Consider the following 12,006-nt stretch of genomic DNA (forward strand, 5'->3'; position numbering starts at 1 on the left):
TGTTTTTGTGAACTCTAGCATAGGAAGCTCCACCTGAGGCAGTGGGTGGAAAAGGGCCTCCCTCCCTCCCTCCTTTTTGTGAACTCTAGCATAGGAAGCTCCTCCCTCCTTTTTGTGAACTCTAGCATAGGAAGCTCCACCTGAGGCAGTGGGTGGAAAAGGGTCCTCCCTCCCTCTGAACTCTAGCATAGGAAGCTCCTCCCTCCTTTTTGTGAACTCTAGCATAGGAAGCTCCACCTGAGGCAGTGGGTGGAAAAGGGTCAGGAAGCTCCACCTGAGGCAGTGGGTGGAAAAGGGTCCTCCCTCCCTCCCTCCCTCCCTCCCTCCCTCCTTTTTGTGAACTCTAGCATAGGAAGCTCCACCTGAGGCAGTGGGTGGAAAAGGGTCCTCCCTCCCTCCCTCCTTTTTGTGAACTCTAGCATAGGAAGCTCCTCCCTCCTTTTTGTGAACTCTAGCATAGGAAGCTCCACCTAAGGCAGTGGATGGAAAAGGGTCCCTCCCTCCCTCCCTCCTTTTTGTGAACTCTAGCATAGGAAGCTCCTCCCTCCTTTTTGTGAACTCTAGCATAGGAAGCTCCACCTGAGGCAGTGGATGGAAAAGGGTCCCCCTCGCGAAGCCAAGTGGTGGTATTCAACTTTCCATACTGTCACAGCTAGCCATGGTTGGTGCAGGCGTTCTCAGCTTGCCTTATGCAATGACCTACTTAGGCTGGTATATACTGTATACATATACATGCATAAACAGGGCCCTACAAAATAAGATGAAGACTTGATATGTGGTTTAACTCGAGTTTTCCACACACTTTGACCTCTCTTCCTGCTTCAGGGCTCCAGGAAAGGAACAATACTGATGGTGCTCATGATGCATCACTCTGATATTAAGAATTGTTACATATTTTAGAGAGTTTATCTTTAGAATGGACTAAAAATATTTAGTAGTACAAATAAATAAGTGATAAATATTTATAGAATTATCTAAACAAATGTCTAAAAATGTTTAAACAAAATACCTAACAAAAAATCTCATGAAATATCTAGAATTTATATTAAAAAATAGAACAATTCAGTATGACGGTAAATTTGCATCTTCCACCACACTCAAGTCTATAAATAGGCATCAATGTATGCATTTTATATTTAAGCAATCAAAGCAAAAACAAGCAAATGTTATTAAAAAGTCAAAGCTCCTCCTTTTGTAAATTGTCTCTTTCTTCTCCAACTTTCATATCCTTTCAAATTAAGTCTCACTTTTTTAGCTCATCAAAATTAGTCCCTACAAAATTCACCAAAACATTCCCAACCAATTTCCGCAAAATTAACTCATTCCAATCAATCAAATACTATTACCGAACGCAATGTGGCAGATGATACAGCTCCACGAATAGGTTCCCGGCGTGCGTTTTGACTGGCACCATTACCTCTGCTGGCATGCTTTCGGCCCGAAGCTGGGGCCGTGGATAGTGCTGCCACAGCAGCTAATTGTGTAGGTTGGCTGTGACATTGTGTATATGGTGACTGGAGGAAAGTGTTTGAAGAAGTTTATGGAGATAGCCTGTGCAAACTGCACCAGGCTTAGGCAATCTCTACTGGATTTGCATCTTTGGATCCACCCGGCTCTTCCTCTCGAGTGGAGAGGGTGAGCTACGCGTACAAGGAAACCACTGGAGTGGACTACATATTCCGGGGACACATGTTTTTTAGCTTAAAGGAGTGTTCCCCGGGATTCATTATTTTATGAGAATCGATGAAAGAGTAATCTTTATCGTTGCCATCAATATTCGTATTAAGTGTGATTTAATAAATTAAAAATAAAATCACAATAGACATAACGGTTGACTCATAAATGTACCTATTATCTCTTTGGCATGGAAGAATGAACATCACAATAGACATAACAGCGGAGAAGATTAGTTACAGTGTTTTAAAAGAAAAGCAAGAACCCTGCTATCGTTTTCTACATAACATTGCTGTCACCACTCTCATCAATTTTATACTAAAGTGATTAAAAAAATTAATTCAGCAATACTTAGTTATCAAAGCTGAATTAAACATCACACAGTTCAAAGGACTGTTTCACGGTTTAGTCCATGGTTCAACTGTTCTCACTCTAATAAATCCACTTATAAAACTAACAATAACATATATAAACAGGAAAAGAAAAGGAAAAAGATACGAACATATTTAAAGAGTAAAAGCACCATACATGCAAAATATGAATATAATTAAGATGGAGATTCTAATATAGATGTCCAGTCATACAAAAAAGAATAAAGTTAGAAATAAGATTATTCACAATAAACATGAAGTGACTCCTATTAAAGATAAGATAGGTAAAATACTATTAAAATAATTTGATCGGGTGAGAGCTAGTTTTATCAAGACCAATAAAGACTTCTATAAGAAGAGTGAATGAAATGGAACGGAACAAAGTATTAATAGAGGAGGATGAAATGGAACAAGTATTGATAGATGAACACTGAAAAAAGTTTGGTCAAAGACAATATAATTATATGGGTCTTATAGAAGATAAAGGCATAGCTAAAAATGAATGAAAAACTAGAATATATATAGCTGCCCCAAATAAGGTTCAAGAAATCAAGTGTCAGAGCTGTGAATTGCACCATTGGAGAGCTCCTTAGTTAAGGTTATTTGGGATTAATCTCCTCATTCTCAGTTAGCAAGGATTGGAGACTTAAATGCATCTTGTATTTTGTTCCATGGTTCAACACAGGATTCTTGCAGGCTTACACTTATGAAATGCTGTCGGAAGATTGTTGCCTGATAAGCCAAGTTTGCAGCACTCTCTTCAGAGTTGCAGGTTGGGATTACTGTTTTGATAGGCTTTGAGAAGTTCTTGGTTTATTTATTTGGCTCATTCATGTAGATCTGGACTTCTCTGATATTTTTCTCAATGTCTTTATGTTGTGTTTCTAAAGTTAGTGAGCTCTATTTTTATTTTTTTTATTTTTTAAAGTCAATGTCTTTATGTTTGGAAATCCAATGGTTTAGTAATGTTTAGTATTTAATATTTAATATTTATTTAGACCAATCACAATGCAACATGTCAGCGGGTTTTGGAAAACCCACCAGGTCACTGCAGCATGATCCATGTTCTTATTATTAGGGTTGGATTACCCAAGTCATTACATATAACAAATGAATCTTATTCTCATCTAAGCCTAAAATGGGAACCCCAATAAAATAAAACAACAGCAGCAGCAGCAAAGAACAAAGAAACTCAAATGATATCACGATGTACTGTGAGTGCTCCAGTTTCAGATTAGTCATTTGATGATTTTGAACTTTGGTCAAACTGTTCTCAATATGCATACCTTATCGACACATTCTTGAAAAAATTAAATAAAATAAGGCAATTTATTAAAAATAACAAAAAGTTGATTTTTGATGCATGATGCCCACATAATTCAAACATCCACCCTAAGCTGATTAAATAAAAAACCAAAAACAAGCCAAAGGCAGATGAAGCATATATCAGCGAAATAAAAATTAAAAATAACATTAATCCCAATCTTGTAATAGCATATAATAGATCAGTTCTTTCTGGTTACACACCACCTTCATGACAAATATAATATCAAGGCCTTCAGCTTCAAAAGAAAGAGATTCCTCGCAATGTTGCAAGTGTCTTATCTTTTCCCCTTTAATTCATACATATGACTATCCTCTGTTAACTGTATGCAAGCAATAAAAATGCAAGAAAAATCAGCATTAGACTTCCGATATGGCAAGTACCATCCAAGGTTAAAGTTTGTCATCTTCTAATAATTGCTCATTTGTCTAGGGAGAAAGACTGTCTAGTCGGAGAAATTCTGCATCTCTTCCAAGATTAAATCAAGTTCCAATCAGCTCATAAGGGCCGTCTTGCAACTAATTCACAATCACCCTCTGATATATGTACATATTATCTGATTAATGTCTTAGTCAAATTAATTGCATTATAGCAAAATTATATATGATGGGTTTCAAATCTCTGATCCATTTAAGCTGATCCCAGATCATCCACCGAGTCTGATCCGTGAACAGCCATAAAAAGTCATTGTCTATTTGATTACTACCGTCCTAACATGTATCTTATTGAATATGCATATCATGATATCACTGGTAAAAAATACTGACCGCTAGATGTTTTACTGATATTATGACTCAATAGTTGTAAGGAATGATTGAATTCCAAAAACTATGAAAAGAACGCCACCAGAGAGAGCAACCTGCACCAAACAACTTTATGGTCATCAATTGCTTAACAAAAAGGGTAAATATGATTGGGCAAATAAGAAAGCAAGTGCAGGAAAGTACAATCTTTTCAGATATCTGAGTTGCCAAACTCTTTCCTCCCAGGACAGCAGCAACAGTACACAGTGCTTGTCCTCTGGTAAAGGTGAAAACAAAATCAGCTCCACGCTAAAAATTAAAACTATCTTATTTACCACAAACAACGGTAACATAAACAGTTATGGGGTTGCAATGTAGAAATTGGCAAGATAAAAATGTCAACCCAAAACTAGCTCAAAACTAAGGCCAGGACATGTCAGCTTTCCAACTGAAACTGAGGTATGAAGTATGTTCAGGTGAAGCGGGAGAAAGCAAATAAACATTTTTAGTGCCATAATTAGAAACTTATAGTTGTAAAGATTCTCACGTCATTTATGTCATAAGAATGATCTTCAAATCAAGAAAGATCCAATTTACAGCTCTATATCAATAAATCACTGAATGAGGTAGCAATCTGATCTGTGGCATTATGGTATATGTTAATTGCAGATCCTGACTAATGGTGGTTGGCTTCGCTGGTGCAAGTACAATTGCATGGAAAAAATAATAACTACGTGAAAAGATTTGTAAACTTACAAGATTCCACCAAGGACAACACCAAATGGGTTCTCATCTGCGGCCAAACCAATGGTAGCTAACTGAAAAGTTGTATAAAAATGTAAAGCAGAATTGGAGAAAAATGGTAATGACAAAAGGATTATATAGAGATAATACATTATTCCTGTTCTAGTTTTACCTGGCTTTTGTCACCCCATTCCCCAAAGAAAGTAATGGAAAATGCCTATAAGATAGTAATGATACATTGATGAAATAACTCGTGGCTGCACATTAGTATTGCCAAGATCTACGTAAAAATAACTGAGAAATCAAACCTTCAAAAATATAGGTGAGAAAAGCTGAGTGAGAACTTGCCGCTGTTGCTTTTTCAAATCATCATCAGCCTGACAGAAAATACATGCACTGATGTTACGCAAACACCAAAATAATGGCTCTGGTAGAACCATATCTAAGTTCAAACTTTAATAGGGAAATAAGATGGAGACAGATTTTAGGGAAACCAAAATAACAGTGTATTATAGGGAGGAGATGGCAAGGGGTGAAATTTTGTGTGTGTTGCTGTAGTATGATCTTCTATCTGTGTGCTCTTTGTTCTTCCTCTGTTTATATTCTAAGTCAACCCCATCAATGGCCTCCATGAGCATTTCACTGTCTCAGTTCTACTACATCAAACGGGCAAGAAAAAAATGAAGTGGACACCAAGTAATAAGACAGACGGAAAAGACAATAAGATGAGAGATCTCCAGCTCTGCCATGCAGTGCATCTCTCGATGAAGCCACCAAAAGCAGGATCGATGGCCAATTATGACTTCCTGAATTGTGTAAAAGGAATACAGCCCTTGTCCCCTTTGTGCTTTAGCAGTTAATTTGACTTCAAGCAATCAGGACCATGTTATCCATTCCAAAAGCCTCATGTTGCTGCCATAAATATGAGTAGCATTGCTGAATCGAGCTCTAATAGACATCCAGATAAAAGGCATTGCTGGATTCAAGACAAAGCTAATTGTCATTATTGAATCCAAGCCAGTATAACCAATCACCATGACCAATGGGGTTAAGTAACAGGAAAGGGGTTAATGTTGTTGAGAATTCACATTAGCATGCATTAGGTTTGCTACTGTATAGACTAGTTCTATCTTGTACCTAGCATAGGTAGCATGTATGTGGCAGTTACAATGTTTTGGTATAAATACTTATAACCCTAGCTTGATAGATTTGATTAGTTCTTTTCCCTCCAATTTCTCTTTTCCTCTCTTCTTTCCTCTCAATTCTGTATATCATTTTTTATGGTATCAAAGCCATGGAGGGGTAAAATCTGGAGAATTGGAGCAGATTTGATGTAATTCAATCTTCAAATCTTGTTTGGGACTGTATCTTCTTGATTTGAACAAGAGCTGTGATCTGAGTGAGCTGCAATCTGATAAAGAGCTAAGATCTGATCAAATCATCATATTTCTCATGTGATGTTCAGATCTGCAATCTGATCAAGAGTTGCGTTCTGCTCAAATCATCATCTCTCATGTAATGTTCAGTTCAAGGGCTGTGATCTGAGATCGAAACTTCTCTAGGGCTTTGATCTGAGATCAGAACTTCTCTGGATCTCAGGAAATCTGATCTGACCTGCCAGATCTGGTGTTCTGCTGCGATCTGCTGGTTGAGATTTCTCTAATCTGGTGCAATCTGCTGTTCCCGAAGCTGTGATCTGCTGCTCTGGAATTCCTGAGGCTACGATCTGGTATTCTGGTGTTATACTGTTGTGTTGATCGTTGAAATTAGGGTTTAACATGTATGGTTCTGAGGTAATATCCCATACTTCTGTTGTTGTTCCAAACATGTCTGGTACTCCTGTGATTACAACTGAAAAGCTGAATGGGAAAAATTATTTTTCCTAGGCAGCTTCGGTTAAAATGGGTTTTGAGGCCAAGGGGTTAGTGATCATCTAAATGAGATACCAGAGAATGATAGGATATTATGGGATCAAGTTGATACACAGCTTGTTTCTGTGTTGTGGCAGTCCATTGAACTAGATCTAGTGCCTCTTTTTCGTGTTTAGGGTTTAGGGACCATAAAGCCTCTATGGTCACATGCATAGAAGCTTTATACAAATGACATCCTTTGTTTGTACACTATTATTAGTACATTGTTTAAATTTCAAAAAGGAGACTTAGATATGACAACATACCTGGGAAAGGTTTAATCTGCTGTGACAGATTTCAATAGCATGCTGCCAATCACTGAAAATATTACTGAACAGCATGTCCAACGTGATAAACTGTTCACGGTGTTTACATTGGTTGGATTGAGATCTGACTTGGAGAGTGTTAGAACACAAATCCTCAGTGGACCTGTCATTCCTAATATGAAAGAAGTGTTTCAAGGCTGCTGTGTGGTACTCAGCCTTTTACTGGCCCTGATACAACTGAGGGTCTATTATGGTTTCTCAGGCTACATTCTTTAGTAATCGTTCAAGAATAAGCAGCCACAACAGGACAGATAAGGGGGAAAACAGCCTTTTTTGCCCCTATTGTTCACAAACTAGGTCATTATAAAGGGACATGTTATGCATTACATGGTCATCCACCTAAAGCAAATATGTCATCTATGGTTTGATACCACTGACCAGCTAACTGCCAATTCTGTTTCTACCTCAGTTTCAGCTGGACGAGGTGTTATTTCAGGGTCAGGTGCGGTTTCTCAGCTTATATCCGGGGAGCAGTTAACTGGATTTTGCCAGTTGCACAAGCTGCAGGTTCTGTTACTTTTTTCCAACATCAGATTCTTCATCTTCTGGCTCTGTATCTCATTCATTGCTTTGTCATTGAATCCTTTATTCTGCAGCCTCTGAACATATTTCTGGTAATAAATTTTTGTTTTCTCATATTGAGTCCGCTAACACATTGCCTTCTATTACGGTGGCTCCCTACAGGTATAGGCCAAGCCAATCCATTGCCTTCACTATCCCTTAATTCAGTCCTGCATGTACCTCATTGTCCTTATAGTGTAATCTCCATTAGTCGTTTGATTAAATCTCTTGATTGTCGGGTTATCTTTGATTCCAATTCTGTTTTGATGCAGGATCCAAATACTGGACGAATGATTGGCACAGGACATGAATCTGAAGGCCTTTTATCATCTCTCTTTACTCTCTGTTTGTACTGTTACTACAGCCACACCTTTGTCAATTCATTGTAGATTGGGTCATCCTCATTTGTCTCCCATCGTTGTCTTCTTTACAGTCTTTAGATTGTGAATCTTCCCAATTGACCAAACACATAGTCTTCTTTTCCTAATCGGATTAATAAAAGAGCTGACTCCTTTTTCTCTTGTGCATTCTGATATTTGAGGTCCAAGTTGAGTTAGATCTAAACAAGGTTTTTCTTACTCTATTACTTTTATTGATAAATGATGATTATTCTCGTTGTACTTGGCTCTATTTGATGAAGGATTTGTCACAACATAGGGTTTGGATGGGAAATTGAGAAGAGTATAGGGAAGAAGTAGACAGAAATGGAGAGAGACAACAAAAATAAAGGGAGAACAGAGGAGATCGATTAGGAGAATAGAGGAGAACGGGAGAGAGAAATGTAGAGAGAGAAAATAGAATTCAGATTATCATTTCACAATGATCCTTTCTTTACAACTCCAGTAGCTTTATAGAGCTACTACTCTTAGGTAAGTATTTCTGTTACAAAGTAAAGAGAAGATATAACAACTAAAATAACAAAATAACTACTCCTAAAGTACTATTATATCCTTGGGGTCATGATAGGATTGAACTAACGTTTTTATCTCTATTCACTTCATTTTATAAAGAAGTTAAAACTCAGTTTGATTCTTCCATTCATATTCTTCAAAGTGACAATGCCAAGGAATATTGTTCCAAGTCTTTTCTATCTTCTCATGGCATTTTTCATCAAACTGTGTCCATATACTCCACAACAAAATAGGGTAGCAGAATGAAAAAATCATTATCTCATTGAGACAACACATATCTTTTTCATTCATATGCACGTTCCTCTTCGTTTATGGGATGTTGCTCTTTTGACTTCCAACTATCTAATTAATCAAATGCCTTCTACTATTAATGGACCTATTCTCCATACTCTACTTCTCCTCAGAAACTCTAATATCTTCTCCCTCTTCTTATTTTTGGTTCCACCTGTTTTGTTCATATTTTATCACCAAGAAGGGAGAAATTATTACCTCAATTTGTTATGTGTGTCTTCCAAGGATATTCTCTCCAGAAGGGTTATAAGTGTTTTCCCCTCAATCTCAATCGATATTTCCTTTCTTTTTATGTTACTTTCTTTGAGTCTAGTCCTTTATTTACTTCTTCTTCCTCATCTCTTGATGAGGTTCTTCTTGTTCCTTATTTTTCTTCTTTGGTTCCTACTATCTCTTCTCCCATTACTTCCTCTCTTCCTTCTCATCCTCTTCTTTACATATCAGTAATTCTCGAACTTCTTCTATTCCTCCAAATGGTGTGGTTTCTCCACCTCATGTTCCACCAAATGTTGTAATTCCTTCAATGCTTGTCTCCCTACAAGTGCCATTATTCAATCAATTTCTAGTCCGGTTCATCCTTCTCTACAAAGAGGTATCATTCTTTTCATAATCCTTATCCTATTTACACTTTTTTGAGCTATGATCATTTATCTTCTCCCAATTCTACCTTTGTTCTTGCTCTTTCATCCATTCCTGCTCACCCTGGTTGGCATCATGCTATGGACGAGTAGATGTTTGCTTTGCTTGCTAATGGGACTTGGGGTTTGGTATCCCTTCCTCCCAAGAAATCCCTAGTTGGTTGCTACTAGGTTTTTACTATTAAACTTGGTCCTAACGGCTCTATTGACAGATTGAAAGCATGTTTGGTTGCCAAGGGTTATACACATATCTCTTGTCTTGATTATGGAGATACCTTTTATCCTATGGCTAAGATTGCTTAAGTTCATTTGTTTCTTTCCATGGTTGTTATTAAACATTGGCCTCTTTATCAGCTTGACATAAAAAATGATGCTCTCCATGGTGATCTTCTTGAAGAGGTTTACATAGAGCAACCACCTGTGTGTGTTGCTCAGGGGAGTCTCGCCTAGTTTGTCATCGCAAGAAATCATAGTATGGTCTAAAGAAATCACCTAGGTGTTGGTTTGGCTGCTTTATTTCTATAGTTCAATCCTTTGGATTGACTAGGAGTGAAATTGACCATTCTATTTTCTATGCTCCTAGTGGTGTTATCTACTTGATTGTCTATGTAGATGATATTGTCATTATTGGTGATGATGAGCAAGAGATTTCTCAATTGAAGACTCATTTGTATTCTCATTTTCAGACTAAAGATTTTGGTCCACTACAGTATTTCTTGGGTACCAAGGTTGCTAGATCTGGGAATGGCATTTGTATCTCTCAAAGGAAGTACGCCATTGATATTTCGAAGGAGACGAGCATTTTGGATTCTAGGCCCATTGATACACCTATGGATCCTAATTCTAAGCTTGTTCTTGGAGAAGGGGAGCCTATTTATGATCTAGGGCGTTATCGGAGACTAGTTAGGATGCTAAATTATCTCACGATGACTCAATCAAATATTGCATTTGTTACTAGTGTGATTAGCCAGTTTTTTTATTCTCCTTGTGATGGTCATTGGCAAGCTTTGGTGCATATTTTGCAATATATTAAGAATTCAGGTGGTAAAGGTTTATTTGATGATAAAGGTCATACACAGATGACTGGTTATGTAGATGCCGATTGGGCAGACTGTCCATTTAATAGACAATCCACTTCTAGATGGGTTTTGGTTAGAGGCAATCTGGTTTCTTGGAAGAGTAAAAAGCAGCATGTTGCTACTAGATCTAGTGCTGAAGCTGAGTATAGAGCCATGGCATTAGCAACATGAGAACTAATTTGGCTAAAACAACTTCTTGAGGAGTTGTAGTTTGGTGCTTCTGGTTCTATGCAGCTTATGCGTGAAACTCATGTGTCACAGCTATGGCTATTTTAAATTTTTTGTCTTTATTTTCGGTCTTATTCTTGTTTATTTGATAGGCTATGTTGTATTTCTTTTATTTTAATTGCTGCACTTACATTCCAGCTGTCAATTCTGTTAGAATAGGAGGACGACATGTAAGGGCTTAGAAAAGGACAAAAGAAGTTGTTGTAACCGCTGGAAGGGGGATGATCTGCTGCATCCGCACCCCTGACAATGACTATATCTACTCTCCTTATTTTGTAGGAGAGGTTATGCAATTTCAGGCAATAGACAATTCTATTTCTCCTCTTATATTCTCTCTATCTCCCTCTCATCTCTGTTCTTTCTCTTCTCTCCCCCTAGCTTTCTTATTCGATCCCTTGAATCTCATTGAGTCAAGGGAAGTTTATTGTTTCTGCCAAGGGCAGTGACAATTTGGTATCAAAGCTTGGTCCCAACCAAAAATTATAGGAAGTCATGGCCAGAAGGAACCCGCATGAAGAACATGGAATCTCAGATGCAATAAATCAACTTGTCCATGTTCGAAGTCTAGAGGCGAGTCGACTAGTTGGAGCTGGGGAATGGTCGTAACCATGAGGCGATCATGGCGATCGATCATAAGCTGGAAGGCTCAATAGAAGGGTTGGAAAGAAGACTGGATGGGACTCTGGTACAAATGCGAGAAGAGATGGTGCAAATGAGGGAGGAGTTAGGAGCGCAACTTCAACAATTCATGTTGATGTTCACATGACAAAACTCGATGAGTATGGCCCCTGAATTCCCTCCTAGAGATAGAACAGAGCCTCTCTTACGAAACAATAAAACAGTACGCTGGCCAGAAACCCCCGACATAAGAGGGGAACAAGATGAGGAGGTGGAAACGATGTCAAATAGAGGTTGTGGAGAACAAAGCCAACGACAACAACTGGGGTTTCCCATGCCCCGAATGGAGATTCCCATCTTCAAAGGAGATAATCCTCGCTGGTGGGTAAGAAAGTGTGAAAGGATGTTCAAATGGTATGACATTCTGGAAGGCAGAAAAGTGTCCTTAGTTGCTGCCTATTTTGACAACGTAGTGGATCCTTGGTTTCAGGGGTGGACTAGTGTGAGGGATCATCCTACTTGGGGAGAGTTTGCTGAGAAACTATGTGAGAGGTTCAGGGAAAGAGTATGTCCGATATTGTTGAAGAG

The 12,006-nt window shown here is 38.2% G+C and overlaps 1 protein-coding gene across 1 annotated transcript in view; it reads right to left on the reverse strand.

Annotated features, from left to right (window-relative positions):
• Nucleotides 1-3,491: 3,491 nt before the first annotated feature.
• The window catches only part of LOC127806085 (GDT1-like protein 4), a 38,875-nt gene continuing 30,360 nt past the window's right edge, over nucleotides 3,492-12,006 (reverse strand). The window contains exons 8-13 of the mRNA XM_052343091.1: nucleotides 5,165-5,233; nucleotides 5,029-5,073; nucleotides 4,869-4,930; nucleotides 4,317-4,389; nucleotides 4,137-4,228; nucleotides 3,492-3,691 (exon numbers count right to left, since the gene is read on the reverse strand). Of these exons, the coding sequence (XP_052199051.1) occupies nucleotides 4,157-4,228; nucleotides 4,317-4,389; nucleotides 4,869-4,930; nucleotides 5,029-5,073; nucleotides 5,165-5,233 (321 nt within the window). The 3' untranslated portion in view covers nucleotides 3,492-3,691; nucleotides 4,137-4,156. The remainder of the gene's footprint in view (nucleotides 3,692-4,136; nucleotides 4,229-4,316; nucleotides 4,390-4,868; nucleotides 4,931-5,028; nucleotides 5,074-5,164; nucleotides 5,234-12,006) is intronic.

This window comes from Diospyros lotus, chromosome 7 (genome assembly GCF_014633365.1).
Source record: "Diospyros lotus cultivar Yz01 chromosome 7, ASM1463336v1, whole genome shotgun sequence".
NCBI lineage: Eukaryota > Viridiplantae > Streptophyta > Magnoliopsida > Ericales > Ebenaceae > Diospyros > Diospyros lotus.